The sequence below is a fragment of the Mustelus asterias genome, chromosome 14 (assembly GCF_964213995.1).
Source record: "Mustelus asterias chromosome 14, sMusAst1.hap1.1, whole genome shotgun sequence".
Classification (NCBI taxonomy): Eukaryota; Metazoa; Chordata; class Chondrichthyes; order Carcharhiniformes; family Triakidae; genus Mustelus; species Mustelus asterias.
Window position 1 is genome coordinate 60195374 of NC_135814.1, and position 20249 is coordinate 60215622.

Consider the following 20249-nt stretch of genomic DNA (forward strand, 5'->3'; position numbering starts at 1 on the left):
TCTCCAATTTCTTATGACTTTGTGATCTTATTAAGACCTTATGATTTTATGAAAACAATCAATCATCAAAACTGTCACCAGAAGCAGACACAAGAATAACTTTCTGCTTACATAGAAAGTCATTTAATCTGTGGTAAATTGACACGAATTAAGGAATTTCCATCAATGCTATTTTTTTCATTTTGTAACTTAACCAACTGACATTATGGAGAGATAATAGCATCATCATTCAATCATAATATGGTAATATTCAAAGAGAAGTAACTTAACCAATGTTCTAAATAATTAATTTTCATTTCAATTACTCTTTGGCTGCTGTCTATTATGTTGCAGTTATTTAGTTCTTGCTTTGCTACTCATGCATCTTTCATACCTTCAACAATAAGTTTTGCTGTTGATCGTATAGAAGAATCTTCAACAACAGCACAAGTGTATTCTGCAACATCAGTCATAGCAATTGTCAATACAGACAGGAAATGAACTTTCCGATCAGAATGCATTCGGTATTTGTCACCAGGGAAAATCTGCACGTCATTCTTAAACCATTCTACTTTTATAAATGGTTCTGACAATTCACATTCAAAAGTTGCCATAGTGTCTTTCTCTTTTGCTTTGACATCATGCAACTGCTCGGAAAACGTAATCACTTGCTTGGCTGAAAAACGATGAGGAAAAACATACTGTAAATATCAGGAAGAATAATTTTTTAAAAACACACATCTAGCATTTAGTAGACAAAGCTACCTTGTACAAGCAGGAAAGCGTGGCTTGAGATTTCACCAACAACGTTGATAGCTTTCACCATTATACTGGCAGAATCTTCAGGTACAACATTTCCAATTACAAGTTCACAGACATTGTCTTCAGGCCAATACCAGTAAATTCGTTCAGATTTTTCAAGTTTGACACCATTCTTAAACCATTGGCATTCAGGGTCTGGCTTGCCCACCACTCTAACACGGAAATGACTTTCATCTCCACGAGCCACTGTCTGACTCTGAATACGCTCCAAAATTTTGGGTGCCTCCATACTTGGTGATAACTGAATCTTATCTGGTTTAAAAGTTGGAATGGTGACAGTGCCTTCAGGAGGATGGAGTTTCTTTTCCTCCTCAGGTACTTCTTTGGTCCAATGGAGAAGTTCATCCTTTCTTTTTTTCAGCATTTCTTCATAAGCTTCATCCTTTCTACGTGATTTGAGTTCCACCGCTGTAATGGCTTCATAATAACCTTCTTCCTTTCTACGTTTAAACTTGCTACGTAGTTCTTCGGTCTCCTCCGTTAGTTTCGCGTGAATAATTCTTTCAGCCTTTTTAAGTGTTACTACTTCTTTGACTGCAGCCTCAGCTGGTTTTTCTACCTTAATGACTTCAAAAAATGGCTTGGCAGGTTCCGATGGGCCAATTTCAACTTTCTGTTCAGGGGCTCGCCGTAAAATAGACCTGAAATCTTCTCGTTCTGTTATTTCTAGCTTCACAGTGTGTTCCACAACCCCTTCAGGATTTTCTGCCGTAACTTTGACATTACCTGAATCATATGATTTGCAGTCAACAATTTCCAGGTAGTAGATACCATCATAACGTAGCCTAAACCGTTTGCTCTTGCGAATAAGTTGCCCATTAAGATACCAGTTGACCTTTGGTTGAGGATAGCCTATGACACGACACCGGTAGCGTGCTATTTCACCTTCCAGCACTCTTGCTGGTTCTGGGAACAAAACTATTTCAGGCTTTGTCTTCTCTTTTATCAATTCTTCTGAAAGACCTGTAAGTGCACCTTCATGGGCTATTCTTTCAAGTTCTTCAATTCGTTGCATTCCTTTTCTACCCTCAGGTAACTGAGATTCTTCAACGAGGCTCTTTTCATCTTTTACAATGAGAGTTGCAGATGTCTGATCACTGCCATACTTGTTTGTAGCTCTACAGGTGATGATACCACTATCCCGGGGATATGCTACTTCAAAATCAAGACTACAGTATCCAAATTCATTGATCATACGAAGTCTGTTCGCTGCAGCAAGAGGCTTACTATCATGTAACCACTCAACAACCATTGTTGGATCACCAATTGGTGTTAGTCTGCATTCAAAGTGTGCTGGTCCGAAACATTTGAGCCTCACAGAACTGGTCTTCTTTTTGAAATGGGGTTTCTGTTGTTTTTCTTTATCATACAAATCACCTTCCTCCCACTGTTCCTGGCCGTAACGTAAATGAAGGGGTTCTAGCTCAGGAGCCGATATCTCCTTAGCTTTATAGGTCCCCTTTGGAATGATTAACTTTCTTTCTGGTTCAGGTTCAGCAAATTCAAGTTCAACATTAAGTTTACATCTTGTTGTGTCGCGACCTGCTTTATTGATGGCAGTTGCAGTATACCAGGCAGCATCATAATTTGCTGCAGAATCAATTTTCAGTGCTCCTTCTCCTTTAGTACCTTCAATCCTAAGATACAAGTAGGTAGAAATTAGAAATCAGCAAATACTGCATATGCACATGTACCTATTAATGATTTATTAATATTGCAATGTACTTACTTAATATTTGGATACTTGTGTTGGGCAATAATATCACTATTTTTCAGCCATACAATATCAGGATTTGGGTTTCCAACAGCTTTTACTGCCATTGCAACAGGGGCACCTTCTTTAACACTGACATTTTTCAATTTTTCCACAAACTGTGGTCTCAGTAAATGCTCCTTAGCTGCAAAGAAAACAACACAGTTCTAAATGTTGTTGTTCAAAAGTAAACATATGCAATAACAAACATAAATTTTGTGTACATAATGACTACATTTTGGAAATTTGAATGGCACAATATGTTGATGCTCCAAATTGCTGTACAGTTGAGAGTTGGGCTGTAGTTTCACATTGTGGTTTGCCACTGGGAGAAGCATGCATTGCAACCAAATTGGCACCAAGAGGAAGTGAAATTCACATGCTATTCATGTTGACTCCCTCCTCCACATTTGGGAATTATCAACTTGAGATTCTGTCAAAACCCGGAAAAAGATTCACCCTTTCAGCCTCAAAAAGCAATATAAAAAACAGATCAACTTTTTAAAATGATTAATTTTTTTGCCTCGAAACGTACAAAGTGTAATTTCAACATCTGTTGCTCTGGCATGTAACATGGACTAGCTCACAGTATAATTGAGGCTAATTTCACATACCACCCATATAGCCTTGTTAATCAAACTTTTTAGGGGATCTGGGGCAAAGTCAGACATATAGTTAGATCATCAATCAGCTATGATCCCATTGGGTGTGCATCAGGCTTGACGGACTACGTGGCCTAATCCTGTTCCAATGTTTCTATCCTCCCCCAAACTGCACTGCCAGTTAACATGTAATGCACATAGCGCTTGCAGGCAAGGTGACACAAGGTCACATGTTTTTATTGCAATTAAATCTATTTCCATAGAGCAGCTGAATCATCTGTCAAGAGGTTAACACTTTTTTAAAATCTGGGTGATCCCAATGTACTACTATAATGATCCTGTTTATACACTGCTCAACATTTTGGCCTTAGAAGACTAATTGTAATCTCACGCAATGTTTTTTCAGCCCAAATACATCCTTCTTCCCAGGGTTGCTGGGCACTGGAAACTTTATTGCCACATCTCAGTACTCTCAGTGCATTCTAAGCAATATAGATGGAGCAAAATATAAATATTATAAAGAACTGGACCTTTTCATTATGAAATTGCTGGCGGTGCAAAAGGCACTGGAGCAGTGGTCCCAGTGCTGCTCATTATTAATCGCTATGCATCTCTTCCAACAAACACAGAAAAAATAAAAACATATTTCTTGTAGCAAGTTCACTTAAAGTAATTCTACACATTTTTAATTTAAGCATAACGTACCTTCGACAGAGAGTGTCATGGAAACAGAGCTTTTGCCAGCTCTGTTTTGTGCCACAACAGTCCATTCACCAGAATCATTTGGCAGAGCAGGAACGATGATCAGGGATTGAATCCCATCTTCCTTTACGACAATTTTGTGAGTGTAATCATTCACAATTTGACGACCTGTAACAGAAATGGATATTAAATCAAATACCTAATTTCCCCATATTATTTGTACACACTCGAATACGTCGACGTGACAAAATATAATTCTTACCATTGTGGAACCATAATGTCTCAGGCATGGGTCTACCAACAACCTTTAGGTCAAATCTAGCTGTCTGTCCCTCAGAACACTTAAATGATGTAGGTTTCAGAACAAAAACTGGTTTGTACAGTCTCTCTAGTTGAGTTTCATCGGTATCTTCCAATCTACGAGCAGGTGAACGACTTGGAGATCGAGGAGACACAGAACTGAAGAAAGGGAAAATGGATTTAACATTATCATTAATGTCATAATTTCTATTTTGAAATCATTAGCTGATTAATTTTTAAATTTTCTGAATGCTACCGAATGTGAAGCATAACATATAATATTAGTACGAAATAATAGTGTCAAATAAATAGTACCGCATTCTCCTCATTATTTCTGTTGTTTGTAAATAAGTATGGCTTGCTGGAGCACCAATGGGTTCAATAAACAGCTTTCCAGAGCAAATAGCATTTCCCTTGACATTGCTGGCAAACACTGTGTAGATGCCCTCATCTTCTGGTAAAACTTTTGGAATACGCAGATTAGCTCTACCATCCTGAGAAATATCCATCTGGTAATGATCGTCATGTTTCAGACGCTTACCATCTTTGAACCATACAATCTATGAAAATATGAAACATATATCACCAAGATGCATTAGATCATTTAAAAATCTCCCGAAATAAAAATTTACACAAGCATTTTAGATTGTACGATACATATTTTCAGCTCTTCACATTAACCACGATATCTAACTAGAAAAAATTTCATCTCAAACATTCTTCATGGCAAATGTGGTTCCCAATGCAAAAAATAGGTTACCTTGGGTAATGGATAACCAGCTACTTTACAATGGAAAGTAACGCCCATTCCATCAAGAACTCTAAAGCTTTTCAATGTCGAATCAAATCCTGGTGCAACAGATTCATCTTCAGGAATATCCAACACCATTTCTTCACCATCCTCTTCAAGAAGCTCTTCCAAAGTAATTCTGATGATTCGCAATTCAATTTCTTTGATAAGTCTTTCTTCAAATGAAGAAATGTGGTATTCCTGAAGAAAAAAAACAGAAGTTATATGGCAATGAGCAATAGATCAAAATACAGCAAAATCTTTACGTGCAGGGAATGGGTGATGCCAGTTAATCATAAATGCCAGTTAATGGGGAATTCCCTTTACAAATGGAATACAGCACAATATTTGCAGCATGGACTAATATGCAAGTACTCAGGAAGTAAAGAACAGTACTCATATTACTTATATTCTTTAACAGGACATTGAGAGAAAATCATGCCGATTTTTGTGGGGAGTTCCCAGATGCAATTGTATGGCACCAAGAACAAAAAAGCCCAGATGTGATTCTCGCCAACATGGGGAGGGAGCAGAGCCTATTCTCACCAGGAAGTTGGCTGCTGAGCTCTAGGGGCACCATTACGCAGGCACCCTGATCTCCCAGTGCACTCCCAGTGCACCTCCCCCCCCCCCCACCGCCAAGCACCGCCCCAGCCAATGACGATTCAACACACCCCGCAATTGCCGCCGTGGCTGATGCCAATCCCCACCCCGCCCAATTGCTACCCAATCAATCTAGACTCCACCCTCCCACCCATCGCCACCCTGGCTAATGCCGATCCCCACGCCAACCCCCCCCGATCGTTGCCCTGGCCGATACCAATCCAGGTGATACCAATCCCCGCCCTTCCCTCCACCCCTACGGAACCCACCCCATCTTACCTCCCCCCCACATGGACTTGTCCCCTTCAGGCCTTGCCCACCCCCCTCAGGTCCAGCCCCTTTGGCGCTGCCCAGGTGCTGGCAGTGCCAAGGTGCCAGGCTGGCACTGCCCAAAGGATACTGCTTGGCCGTGCCTCAACCACCCTGGAGGCTTCAATGGCCTCCAGTCCCACCAGCGAGACCATCACGTCAGGTCCCCATTGGTGGGCGCAATGAGGGTGTGAAGCTGATTTCATCAGCAATTCAGAGCCAGTAACATTGCAAGAGGCAAGAAACTGGGTGTGGAGCCGATTTTTTGCTTTTTGCCTGATCTTACCGGCTTCGTCAACTGATGGGACAAGCCAGTAAGATCACCCCCTATCACTTTCAGAGCTGGTGTGGATATTAGGTGCCCTTGACAAACCTTCAGCCTTACGCATACCCCTTCCCCCACACAATTAACATTCAAAAATGAGTACTGTGCATTAGTATGTTTGAAAATTCTGCATTTATGATCAAATATATGTAATAACTGATATGTAAATATCAGTTATTGTTCTATTCGCCCATCCATTTCTTTTGCACTTTAGTGAAGTTTACAAAATCTCTGCATGGACAGAATATTGGCTGCCAAGATGATTTTATCCAAAGGTGAACAATAATCACGCAACTTATGCTCTACTGTATTTGCAAAACTGCTTAATTAAGCCATAACACTTATAACACAAGTTACCTCTCACATTCTAAAACAAATGTTATAATTTCGCAATGCATTTCTAATATTTCTTAAGAAACGTTAACAAATATTAAGAGGAATCTCACATGTTCTTCCATCATAGTTTTCATTATGGCTGCGCTTTTGCCCATTTTCTTCCTGATTAGTGCTTGTTCTTTTTCATACTCAGTCATTAAAAACATTGGTGCTACATCTGCAACTTTGGGTTCTTGGACATATTCTGTTATTAATTCTATTCGCTCTGTCACCACCTGGTGTTCCTTCATGTAAAGCTCATAATCAGCTAAGAAGAAATTGCATCAGAATTAGAACAACAAATTCTTTGAGTTATTAAAATGGCAAATCAATACAAAAAGCTAAACAAATATGGCACATAAATTATCTTCTACTCAGACTGGAAGGATATGAACTGTGGTGTCCCTCTGAAATCAGTATTAAGATCATTGCTCTCGTCTCGAGCAGATGGACTTGCATGAAAGAGGCACATGAAAATTTGCAGACAACAGCAAAGTAGGAATCATGCTTAGCAATGATGTGGAGATGCCGGCGTTGGACTAGGGTGAGCACAGTAAGAAGTCTCACAACACTAGGTTAAAGTCCAACAGGTTTATTTGGAATCATGAGCTTTCGGCGAGCAGCTCCCTCATAAGTGAGTGATTCCAAATTAAGCTCTTGGACTTTAACCTGCTGGTGTGAGACTTCTTACTATGCTTAACGATGAAAAAGGACACTTAGCAATTTCAGATTGCAATTTGAGCAAATGGTTACGGATGACATTTAATGTGAGGTAACTGAGAGGATGAAATCGTACACTAAATAAGATAAAATGTTGAAAGAAGTTGAAAAGCTCCACAAAACCCAAAACTGCTGTCCTCGCTCAAGAGGTCAGCACTGATTCTCACACCTATCCTAGTAGCCAAACTATTTCCTACAGGCAGCCAGCCAAGAGTGCTCCCACCCGTGCCGAGATTGTGCTATCCGCGACTGGGCCTTCCAGGCTAAAAGCTGCTCGAAGCCACCTGCAATCTTCTCCAATGACATTCAGCAGTCACCGGGATAACACTGCACAGGAACACTCACAGGGGCAAAGGCACACTGGAAACAGGCTCCAAGAGAATGAACAAGAATGATTAGCTGACCTCTGTATATAACATGAAGTAATTTGATTTATAAATTTGACTTGGAGTGTTTATTTTCTGTGGGCTTTCATTTTTACATTGCAGCTAAGTGGATGCTGTGACAGTCAGTGACAGAGAGAAGGGAAATTGTGGGATTGTTGGTGAACGGATAATTGGGGTTGTGTACTGGTATTGCACAAAGATGGATTCATCACTGACAGCCCAGCAGGAAAAAGGCTATCTGTGTTTCCTCCTCTGTTTCTCCTCTTCCTGCTCCTGATCTGCTTGTTATATAGTCGATGGCAAGGACTGTCTCCTCTTGATTTTGTTATTGTGCAGCAAGCAACAGACCATGACAAAGCTCTGTCTATTATTGCCGGTTCCTCTGTTGTGGTTGAGGCAGCAGAAGCATTGGGGTTTCTGCACACCAATCATTTGCTATATCACGTTTAGTGTGGCAGCATGGCTTTCATTGTATGTACACTGCACATATGTATGTGGGTTGTGCACCAGTGACATCAGCCATGTGGTCAGCAGATAGCCCTTGTTTTATAGTTGCCACCCTTTGATTTATTGTGTTGACTCAAATGTAGCTGGCACAGTGAGCTATGCAGAATGAAGGCATGTTAACTGCTGCCACAACATAGACATCGACTTGCATGATTCTCTGCCTCTGCTCTTACACCAGCTGGACACTGACAAAGTGGAATCCTTTTCAGTTGTGGTGCAGGGCAAAGTTGGCATGTGGCACACACAAAGCAATGTGTGTGCGTTAGCTGGAGTATTGAGCTCCAAAAAGGCACTGCTGGCTTACTTCCAGAAACTATTCACCGAATCCCTGCTAATGCCCCCCTGCAATGGTATCTGGTGTGACTCACCCTAAAACTATGCAGTTGTGCCACAAGTGCTATTTTGTACCCCAAAGAGTACCCATAGCACCAAAACACAGGGCACTACTGGTCCAATTTTCATGGCGATAGAATCTTGGCGCACAGAAAGAAGCCATTTGTCCCTTCACTCCTGTGCCAGCTCTTTGAAAGAACAAAACATGTAGCGAGAGATTAAAAATTTTTTGACAGAGGGTTGTTGGCCTATGGAAGTTTCAAGCAGAAATAGTGATAGGAGCAGAATGGATAATGGACTTTTGAAATGATAAGGGATGAACATCCAAAAAAGAAAATAGTGAGTAAGGGCATGGAAATTAGATAGATATTGTAGATAATGTGATGAGTTAAATGCTCTCTTTCTATGCTGTAAAATGTTATTATCCTACGTACATATCACAATTATAACTGTAGACAGTAGCCAAAATTTGAAAGCTAATTCAATTAAAGTAAATTATTTAATCATTACCTAAACTAAGAGGTTTCAATTTCAAAAATAATTTTATCACAGTACCTCAATGAGGCAGATTTAATTGTTGCAGAAAATTAAGTTATTTTAACTATTATTTTAAAGGCTCCATACCTTCCTCCAGCAGTTGAGTTGATGCAGAAATTTCTCCGTGTTGGTTCCGAACAACAATGGAATATTCACCTGCATCATCTGCAAAAGTCATGGAAATCACCAGTTTGCATTCTCCCATTTCCTTGTCGTAGCTCACCTTGTATCTAGAGAGGAAAGAAATACATAAAGCACAAAACCTCAAAAAATCAGAAGGAAGAAAAATCTTGATGAACATGAAAGAAACGTGAAACAAGAAAAGGCTATTACACTCATTCCTTCCAAACAGTGCACAGAACGTGTGACGGCACAGGCTGTACCCAGCCCACTCACCTGGTCCTGTGAGAAACATTCAGTGACCCGCAACATTCTGTAACTCTCTACAGATGCTGACAGATCTGCTGAATATTTCCAACATTTTCTGTTTTTATCCCACATTTCCAGCATCTGCAGTATTTTGTTTTTATAACCTACAAAAGGACCCCCTGCCTTTAAAGGTGAATCTGGTGAAATCCCAGAAGATTAATTTTACTTTCCAAATTACTGCATCTAACTTTGTCTTCCTTGACCTTGACCGTCACTGATCCCAAGAATGCAGGAACCCAAGTGAGAATGAAGCACAAAAGTCAGCAAGAAGCATCATGTCCCATGCAACATTTAACTTACACTCGAACATATGATTAGAATCATAGAATCATTGCAGTGCAGAAGGGGGCCATTCAGCCGATCAAGCCTGCACCGACAACAATCCCACCAAATCCCTATTCCTGTAACCCCATGTATTTACCCTGTTAATCCCCTGACACTCAGGGGCAATTTATCATGGCCACTCTACCTAACCCGCACATCTTTGTAATGTGGAAGGAAACCCCACGCAGACACGGGGATAATGAGCAAAATCCACCCAAGGCTGGAATTGAACCCTGGTCGTTGGTGCAGTGAGGCAGCAGTGCTAATCACTGCACCACCATGCCACCCATGTGGGTGCAGCACTAACTATATTTGAACAACATAAACACATCAAGACATTACTTCCATTGCCCATATAAAAGCTATATTTTTAAAGGGGTTTTCCAGCCCTGCCCACTGCTGGGATCTTTGGTCCCGTCAAAAGTCAATGGACTTTTGGCTGGCTTGCCCGATCCACTGCGGTGCTCTCTGACGGAATATCTTACCCACCCTATCGCTGTAACTCCATACATTCACCATGGCCAATCCACCTAACCTGCACACCTTGGGACTGTGGGAGGAAACCGGAGCACCCCGAGGAAAGTCACACAGACATGGGGAGAATTTGCAAACTCCACATAGACAGTCACCGAGAGCCGGAATTGAACCCTGATCCCTGGCGCTGTGAGGTAACAGTGCTAACCATTCTGCCACCATGCCGCCTTTTCTGGACGCAAAGCTGATCCCACCGCCAAAACAGGGCCGGGAAGATGGTGTTCGGCTTTTTGGCCTCTTCCCGGTTCGCCATGCTGATCGACCAGTGCAGTGGGACAGTGCGTTTGCGCCCTTATGTTAGAGTAACCTGTTGGCTTTCTAAAACCTATCCCAGTACATAATTAGCTTGACACCAACATGCCATTCATTCATTAATTGTGTCTGGTTCCTAAAGAACATGTACAGGGCTGCATAAACATTAAATTTTCAAATTCACACTCAAAGTGAGCACAATTCAGAGGTGACACTATTGTAACCCTAACTCTAAGTTACACTTTCCCAAACACGGAATCATTTTTTTAATTATTAAATGCAATAGTTTTGTTACGCAACTGTGTTTTTTTGAAGTTCAGTCAATATTCCAATAAAACAATGGAAAGTGATTTTAGTTGGCTGTCTTATGACTTAAATTGCCTTAGCATAAGGATTCAAGTGTCTTTTAATAGAATATTATACCTGTATCCAGCTGTTAATGGAATTCCAGCTTTTTTCCAGTAAACATGAGGTTTAGGCGTGCCTCCAATCTGACAATCAAAAACGACACTTCCACCTTCAATTAGTTTCTGTACTATTGGCTTTCTAATGAAGAAAGGAGCAACTCCTGCGCCATCTTCCACTGACTCAGGGGTAGTACTTGCTCCTGATAAAGTTTCAACTTTCATTTCAACTCTGGTAAGAAACAAATAATGAGACTGTTTTTGATTTGACAGATCATCATGGATGACTTAGTTTTAACACATGTTGGCATATATCTTCATACTATTTATGCTACTCCCCATCTAATGCACAGATCAAAGGTCAAAGAATATCCTAATCCGGAATAAAAAAGCAAAACATCAGAAATAAAAAAACAATAAGTTTGATTAATTGTTTTTAACAGTAACATCTAAAGACTTTAAATACCGTTTCTTTTCAGTGACAACTTGCTCTGATACTGCAAAGGCTTCTTCTCTGCTCTCAATCTCTTCTGACACTGAAGAAGTACAAATAATAAATTATTTTAACAGTGCCTTACAATAATTGTTTCTCAAATTTTAATCACCTTTGTTAATGCTGCAAAAATACACACCTTGAACAAGAAGATAACATGAACTGCTAGCAGTACCAGCATCACTGGTGGCAGTACATGTAAAGCGACCGCTATCCTCTGCAAAGGCTTCCCTAATTGTTATACTAGCAATGCCTTTTTCAAAGGTTATATGGAAATCAATGGAAGTTTCAATGTGATAATCTTCTCTAAACCACATCACGGTTGGAGTAGGATGTCCTGCGATTTCACATGACAGGGTTACAGATTCGCCTTCGATTACAGTGACATTTTTCAAGCCCTACAAAAAAATACAGTAGAATTAAATTGCTGGAAATGAAGCAAATATAAAGACGACAATGTACAAATGGTCCACTTAAAATGTGGTTTCATGTGAATTAATTACTTACTGACACAAAACTTGGTGGGGTAAGTGGAACTACTGTTGGAATTGGAGCAACAGGTTCTGTGATCTGAAAAAACGAAGTATAGTGAGCAAGAAAACACACCATATTTGACAACTAGTCAAACAGATTTAGGGGAATTCACTTTTGCTTTTGGCATTTAATCTGCATGCCGTCGACACGATTATATTCTCCCCTTTTGTCCTTCCATTTACCCCCCTTTCCTTACCTCTGCACCTGTTACATCACTAACTTTTCTGGTTCTGACTAAAGGTCATCAACCTGAAACACTAATTCTGTTCTCTCCCTCTGAATGTTGCCTGATCTGCTGAGTATTTCCAGCAGTTTCTGTTTTTATTTCAGATTTCCCGCAACCACAGTATTATGCTTTCGTATTAGGTTTTGGAGAGTGTCACACATCAAACAGAAACATGGGAATGAGCTTCCTGCAGAAGACTGTCAAGCTGTCACACCATTGAGTTCTCATTCTCACAATAAAAGGAGTTAAGGTGTTACGCTGTACTGAACAGTTTCAGATGAGAGAGGGGCAAGTTGAAAATGTTAGCTGTGCTTTCGATCAGGAACAAAATGTTTTGCACTATTTGCTGCTGTTAATTTGTAGGGAACACACAAAGTTAGCGTATTTAGGGCACACTACTGGGTAATTAACAAACCTGCTCATCTTCTGCTTCATATTGATCTTCCTCGTGTTCAACATCAAAATCAGCTTCAAGTGAGCCTGAAACACTTAAACCTAGATGCCTGTGCACCTCAGTATCAAACCGTGTTTCATACACATCTGTTCTTTCTCTAAAACGAGGCTGGGGAGAGACACTCTCCTCTGTCACAATTCTGGCCTCTTTTAACACGGGACGTTTCACTGGCTTGGTAACCTTCACAGCAGAAGACGCAGACAACTCTTTTTCCAGAGTAACAATGGCAGTTCCTGCTATAGAAACCTAACCAGGCCAAGAAGAATAAAATTACATTTTTTACAAATTACTTTAATTGTTTTAATGACTGGTCACATGACAGGCAGGGATGGATTGATTGTTAGGTTAGCTAAATTAGATGGGTTTTTTTGGAAAATGTTGCGTGAGAATGAAAACAAAATGGTCAATAGGAAGAAAGGAACTCTTGGTTTAGAAAACATTGAGGTAAGGGTGAAAGGTACGACCAAACAGCCTCCTACAACATGAAGGGTTAGGTTCCAAGATCTTCAGTTAATTCTCTACAACTGTTAAAAAATTAAACTATTAGTATAAATGATGAAGATAAAAAACTGTACTTGTGAGAATGTAAAATGAATGACAAACAAATAAAACTAAATTGCAATTTGGCCCAGAATTTGCTGGTGTGTAACATCTCACGGTGTGCCCACTTGTTATATATTTTTTCCAACCCTTCAGCCCAAAAACATTTTGCCTTGCAAAGTGCTGGAAATGCAAATTGATAACGGTGGGTCACCAAATCAACAGGCATCCCAGAGCTTACTGGACATCAGGACCAACACTCTATTTCCTCAATCAAGGGCAGAAGGAAACAGAGCTCATGGTGGAAAAGGAAATGGCGTGAATTACACCAAATTAAATACAAAATGGAGAGAAAAATTAGACTGACAGAGAGAGATTGAAAGGAATGGAAAGGGAAAATAAGAATAGTTTTAAAAATGTAACATTTAAAGTTTTAAAAACCTCCAGGAGCAATTTATAACCTGTCTCAATTGTTACCTTTATGGCCTGGAATGGTTGAGTGGCATTGCAGGAAATTAAACATTGAAATGAAAAGGGTCCTTACATCATTCTGTGTCAGCCCTAACTTCCTGCGGTGAATTTGTTTAATAGTGCAAACGCAGCACTTTCCTGAAACTCACGGGGAGGCTGATGGGGGAGATCCCATTTTCACAAGGCTATTGGTTGAGCAGTGCAAATTGTTCAACAATTTGTGGTGATTCACAACTTGCTATCTCTTCCCCGCCACAAATAATAGATTAAACTAATAACTGCAAGCACATTAAAATTGCCATTACTTTTCAAGCAAATTCTGGGCCATTTATAGAAAAGGCTTTTTAAATCATTCATAAACTTAAAAAAAAATGATTATACTGTATAGCAAAGTAATAGGAATCACAAATGCAAGTTGCTTAATACATGTCAAAAGTACCTTGAGGTATGATATCTGCCATCTCACTCTGCATGCTTCCTCATTAATTACAGTATATGTATCTGATTTCTATAATATTTCAAATGACTCGAGTATAAAAATGTTTTCCATAATATAAATGATAACAATATCCACTATTTATGTTTTGTTTGTATGTTTTACCATGACATGTGCTGTAAGAGCAGTGGGATAAACATCAGAGCTGAAAACAAGCACAAGCACTAATTTCAAGGAAGAAATCTAGCACCCACGATATGCCTGAAAGATGTATGCCATAATATTGGGTTGGGTCTTAATCATTAGGACGATACCTAAGACAATAATTAGGTCCCTTAAACATATAAATGAGGAGTCAAACATCTGTTTTAGGCCTGTCACGGAAATTGTGTGAAACTGGAGCTAAGCCAGCACCACACTGGACTCTGGTCGCCAACAAAAAATTTATTTTCAAATAAAATGTAAAGTGTAAAATGAGTTCCTGTTGAGCAAGGAGAAGCAGGAGTACCTTCCTCGCTCCACAGTGCAAGTAATCTTCCATTATCACTCTAACCCTTCTTTCCCAGCCATCTCCCTCCTCCCCTGTCAAGACTGACTTCTTTTTTGAAATGGGGTAAGCTATCTGTAGAGGCATGCTAAGATCCAACAATTCACCTAAATAGCATTACTAATTTCTAAGGTCTAAATTGGGACCTCCTAGTTGGGGGCGTTCACTTCAGGCCTGAAATTGGATCTAATGTGTTTAGCATGTGTGTCAATCATTACCAATGTCAATATCCACATGATTTATTCCATTAGAAGGTATTTGTACTTAATTATACATTTATCTCATTTGCTTGCATGGTACATCCACAGACCTTGTTTACATGGTGGGAATTACAAAAGTATTTCCCTAAAATTGCTAACGGTCTTGTTAAACAAACTACATGGATTTTACTTTCCTAATATCTGTAGCAATAGTTTTCTTTTACGATCAAGTACCTCATTTTATAGTCCTGTCTATTTAAGGTTAATGTTATAAATGTTATATTTGCCTGCCACATAGAATTTTCACCCTTACCTCTTGGGTCGGTTCTGGTTTGGCTACAGTGATTTTTGAAACAGTGAAGTGAGGAATTGTACTGGCAAGTTTGTGGTCCAGATGTACTGCGGATTCTGATGCTCTTTCAATCTATAGCAACCAACAACATCTTTATTATCATGTTTAGTTCAGAGTGTACCAATAAATTTTTTTTTTAAAGTCTGGTACGATGTTCTTCACAGTTATCATGAATAACAGAATCTTTGTTAATGTTAGCTCATTGTTTTACGAGTTAAATGATGTCTAACCTGTGAAATGTGTTTTTCAGCTTGCTCGCCATAGGAAATTTGTGTTTCAGTTGGCACAATAACTGTCCCTTTTCTGACAGTTGTGGTGACAACTTGTTGTTCAGCAGGGGCTTTTCGTTTTTCAGCAGAAAACTCAGTGGCACTTTGACATACACCACGCTGTGCATATTCATACTCCATTGATGTCTCTTCTGTGTGCACTCCTTCAGCATACAAAGGATGTCTAGTACGTGCTTGATCCACAGCAGCCAACACTTTAGCCACAGCTTCAGCCTTTTTGCCAACTTCAATCTGCAGACAACAAGGGCTAAGTCTGCGAGGGCATTCATAGTCTAATCTTAAATTTCACAAGATTAACTATGACCTTCAAAAGCAATACCATCTTGCGTTTTGATTTATCACATTGAGATCTGAAAACATATTTCTTCTTTACAATTTCCTGGAAGTTTATTTTGTTTTAAAGATACTGTTATTTTCAAAAGCTGGTCAATTTGTTAATCAAGGCAAACATAAGGGGTCCGGGTAGGATTTTACGGCCTCGCTTGGACGAGACCGGAAATTCCAGCAATCAATGGGGATTTCCATTGTCGGACCTTCGTCCGCTCCGATTCTGTTCCAGAAAGTTTACAAAAGGAAACTTTTACTTTCCAACCTTAAAAGTCAACGTGTAAAGATTTAAGTTACAAAATAAATCGGCATTGCTTTTGACAATAAAAATGCACACTATACATTAATGCATTTATAACCAATACATTTTAAGCAAACCATCTAAAATTACATGACATGTACATGCAAGGTGGTGCACACTTCACCGAGGAGTAGTGATGAAACTAAAGAGATATCAAAAAAGGGAAGTAAGTGTGAAACTAAGGGACCAGTGAGAAGTGGCAAACCCAAAGGGGTATAAGTCGAAAGAAATTCTAGTGAAATTAAGTGATACCACTACAGGGAGACGTGGCAAAACTAGAGGACACATAACAATATTTAATTGTTACATAATAAATTTCACTGTGAAATTCTCATGAGAGAAAAAGGTTACATGTTTATAACAAATGTGTGAAGTTATTTTTCATTGTGCTTCAAACTACCTGATCCTCAACCAGTTCTGCTTGTACTGTGAATACATGTTTCTCTGATGTGCTTCTTTCTGTGGTTACAGTAACTGGTTCACGTACTCTGGCTTGGTCAACAGCAGCTATTACAGTAGCAACAGCTGCTGTTTTTCCTACGGCATGCTCTGTCTGAATTTGTGGCAGCAAAAAATAGATGGATTATGTTATATATGCCATGTAATAAATTAAAATGCAATTTGAAAAATGGTTTCAACATGAATCTGTATTGGAGTAATTAATATTCAAAATGCATATTGCAAATCCATACATTTGTAAAGCATAAAGAAAACAAATTTGATTATTAGATCTTTACAGATATAGAGTACTTGTCCCATATATCCAAGCAGGAAGTTGGCTATTTTACATCAATCTATTTTAATCAACTTTCACTGTGTTTAAAACTTATTGCCCCTAATACATTTATGTCCTAGGTTTTCACACAGACCTGATTTGAATTATTAACAATGCTTTATTTCTCTCAGAAGTTGATCATGTTTTATGAAATAGTAAATTTGCCTTACCTCTTTGCCAGCAGCAACACCAGTCATTCCAACAGCTGCAGCACTTCCTTCAACTGTGGTAACTCTAGCAGCACCAACAGCACCAGCAGCTCCTTCCGCTGTGGTAACTCTGGTCACTCGCTCAACTGTGGTAATTCGGGGAGCACTAATAGTTTGTTCAATTGTGGTTATTCTAGCAGTACCAGCAGCACCAGCTTCACGTTCAACTGTGGTAACTCCAGCAGCACTGACACCTCGTTCAACGGTGATAACTCTAGAAGCTCCGGCAGCTCCTGCAGCTCTGGCAGCTCCGGCAGCACTGACACCTCGTTCAATGGTCATCACTCCAGCAGCTCCTGCAGCTCCAGCAGCGCTGACGCCATGTTCATAGGAGATAACTCTAGCAGCTCCAGCAGCTCTAGCAGCTCCAGCAGCACTGACACCATGTTCAACTGTGGTCATTCGAGCAGCTCCAGCAGCGCTGATGCCATGTTCATATGAGATAACTCTAGCAGCTCCTGCAGCTCCTGCAGCTCCAGCAGCGCTGACGCCATGTTCATAGGAGATAACTCTAGCAGCTCCAGCAGCTCCAGCAGCTCCAGCAGCACTGACACCATGTTCAACTGTGGTCATTCGAGCAGCTCCTGCAGCTCCAGCAGCGCTGACGCCATGTTCATAGGAGATAACTCTAGCAGCTCCAGCAGCTCCAGCAGCACTGACACCATGTTCAACTGTGGTCATTCGAGCAGCTCCAGCAGCTCCTGCAGCTCCAGCAGCGCTGACGCCATGTTCATAGGAGATAACTCTAGCAGCTCCAGCAGCTCCAGCAGCACTGACACCATGTTCAACTGTGGTCATTCGAGCAGCTCCAGCAGCTCCTGCAGCTCCAGCAGCACTGACACCATGTTCAACTGTGGTCATTCGAGCAGCTCCTGCAGCTCCAGCAGCGCTGACGCCATGTTCATAGGAGATAACTCTAGCAGCTCCAGCAGCTCCAGCAGCTCCAGCAGCACTGACACCATGTTCAACTGTGGTCATTCGAGCAGCTCCAGCAGCTCCTGCAGCTCCAGCAGCGCTGACGCCATGTTCATAGGAGATAACTCTAGCAGCTCCAGCAGCTCCAGCAGCTCCAGCAGCACTGACACCATGTTCAACTGTGGTCATTCGAGCAGCTCCAGCAGCTCCTGCAGCTCCAGCAGCACTGACACCATGTTCAACTGTGGTCATTCGAGCAGCTCCAGCAGCTCCTGCAGCTCCAGTGATTGTCATCTGTCCGTGGATTCCATATCTCTTTTCCCATTTTTCTTCTCTATGAATCTGTGTGGTACTTGTGGTTAATTGGCTCTGTCTCTTTTGTGCTTCAGCTGCTGAAACATAGCCTTCCTGCTTCCAAGGAGGTATAACTTCTGCAGCAACAACTGTTGTCTGAGATCTTCGACTAAGAACTGGAGATTTGACAGGTCTGATAGGTGATATTGAGAGTCTTCCAGCCGGAGACACAGATCTGTATTTTACAAAATGTAGCATTTAAATGTAATAATTCCTGCAATGGTGACTCAATGGTACAATTCTCGCTGTCAAAGTGGTAAACCTGCCTTTGAGCATTGCACACACAGAAATTTTTTTTTCCTTTTCCAAACAAAATCTTGTTGTCTTTAGCAAACGGAAGAAAACATAGGACAGAATTTTACAGCCCTGTGGCGATGGGGGCAGCGCCCTAAAAACGGCAAGTCCACTGACTTCAGAGGGACCAGAAAATCCTGCCAGAGGGAGGATTTTCCCATTCTGCCCAGAAGTTCAAAGAATGAGTTTTGTATAGAAATTGGTGCAGACCCACCCACCTGGAGGGATACATACCAATCAGTTCATCATGCTACCGAGGCTTTGAGGAGATTAAAGTGGAGGAAGAGCAAACAGATATCAGGGATTATGCATTTGAGCTAAAGATAAAGTTAAAGGAATAAGAACATTTACATTATTAATGTAAGAATAATGAAGAGAGGTGACTCAGGAGAGGCGTTATTGATATTTTCAAGATTCTAATATTATGATTATAATTACTGAACCTTGGTCGACTTCATCATGGTCATGAGTTGAAACTCAAAAGATGAACAATAAACAGGTATTTCAGATTATTTACAATATTTATAAAAAACAAAATTAGAAACAAAATTGCCTGAAAATTCAACAAGGAACTGAATAGCTTTTTGATGAAAGAAATGATTGAGGGGTAAAAAGTGTTTGAATGTTATAATGGAATATCATTTGGCACTTTTAAAATTTTGCACTGACCAGATGGACTGCAATATCCTTTTCTGATCCTAATTAATTCTACACTCTTCTATCACTCTAAAATAGCTGCCATTTAAATACAATGCCAATTTTCTTTGCAAACTAAACTAAAACTTGGAAATTGGATTCAACTGAGTTCAATTCGGGAATGTGTTGCATCCAAGCAACTGAAGAACTTCAATCTAAATGCCCTAGGTAGCACCATGAACTCTAAATTCTGGCCAGCAGATGGATTCTTGGGTAAAAACAGATCTAATTCCATGCACTTTACCTTTGATTGGAACCCAAAAGGAGCAGATTGATGAATCCCAAAATTTATTTAGAAATTCAGCGAAGTTTTGATTTTTACTTTATTATTCGACATGAATTATCAGTTATGAAACACATTAAGAAAGATGTTTTAATATTAAGATATGGGCATTTAAATTTCCCTTACCTAACAGGTGAAGGTGCTGGGGCCCTCACATGACGAACAGGAGATGGGGATTGTTGGCGAGTCACTTTGCCAGTCGTAGGTGGCGGAGTTGGGGACCTGGACATTGGCTTTGGTGGGATGCGTGGTGGCGTCTTATGATGCAAATGCTGCACTACTGTTCTGCCATCAATAATCATTTCAGATGCTGAAGATCTGGCTTCATAATGAGCTTCCATTTTCTGGAATATAAACAAAAAGAAAATTGTAATCGTCAGATTATAACAAATAAATTACAGTAACGTTGATTTCAGAGTGAACAATAAGACCAAGATACCTTTTCAACTTGGACTTTTCTTGCCTGGGAAATTTCAGAAGCAGCAATAATTGTCTTTGTCTTTTTAGCTGGTACCACTTCATCATCAGCTGTAGAAAAGGAACATGATATTGAAAGTTAAAAGCAA

General features: G+C 40.2%; 1 protein-coding gene across 1 annotated transcript in view; it reads right to left on the reverse strand.

Moving 5' to 3' along the window:
* Window positions 1-20249, reverse strand: part of LOC144503721 (titin-like) — a 350880-nt gene that overhangs the window by 297551 nt on the left and 33080 nt on the right. Inside the window, exons 8-26 of the mRNA XM_078228491.1 lie at window positions 20123-20211; window positions 19810-20027; window positions 17103-18585; window positions 15470-15760; window positions 15201-15311; window positions 12655-12939; window positions 11987-12049; window positions 11619-11877; window positions 11453-11522; window positions 11006-11218; window positions 9131-9273; window positions 6632-6828; window positions 4919-5149; window positions 4474-4718; window positions 4121-4317; window positions 3862-4026; window positions 2531-2699; window positions 745-2438; window positions 374-655 (exon numbers count right to left, since the gene is read on the reverse strand). Coding sequence (XP_078084617.1) covers window positions 374-655; window positions 745-2438; window positions 2531-2699; window positions 3862-4026; window positions 4121-4317; window positions 4474-4718; window positions 4919-5149; window positions 6632-6828; window positions 9131-9273; window positions 11006-11218; window positions 11453-11522; window positions 11619-11877; window positions 11987-12049; window positions 12655-12939; window positions 15201-15311; window positions 15470-15760; window positions 17103-18585; window positions 19810-20027; window positions 20123-20211 — 6405 coding nt within the window. The remainder of the gene's footprint in view (window positions 1-373; window positions 656-744; window positions 2439-2530; window positions 2700-3861; window positions 4027-4120; window positions 4318-4473; window positions 4719-4918; window positions 5150-6631; window positions 6829-9130; window positions 9274-11005; window positions 11219-11452; window positions 11523-11618; window positions 11878-11986; window positions 12050-12654; window positions 12940-15200; window positions 15312-15469; window positions 15761-17102; window positions 18586-19809; window positions 20028-20122; window positions 20212-20249) is intronic.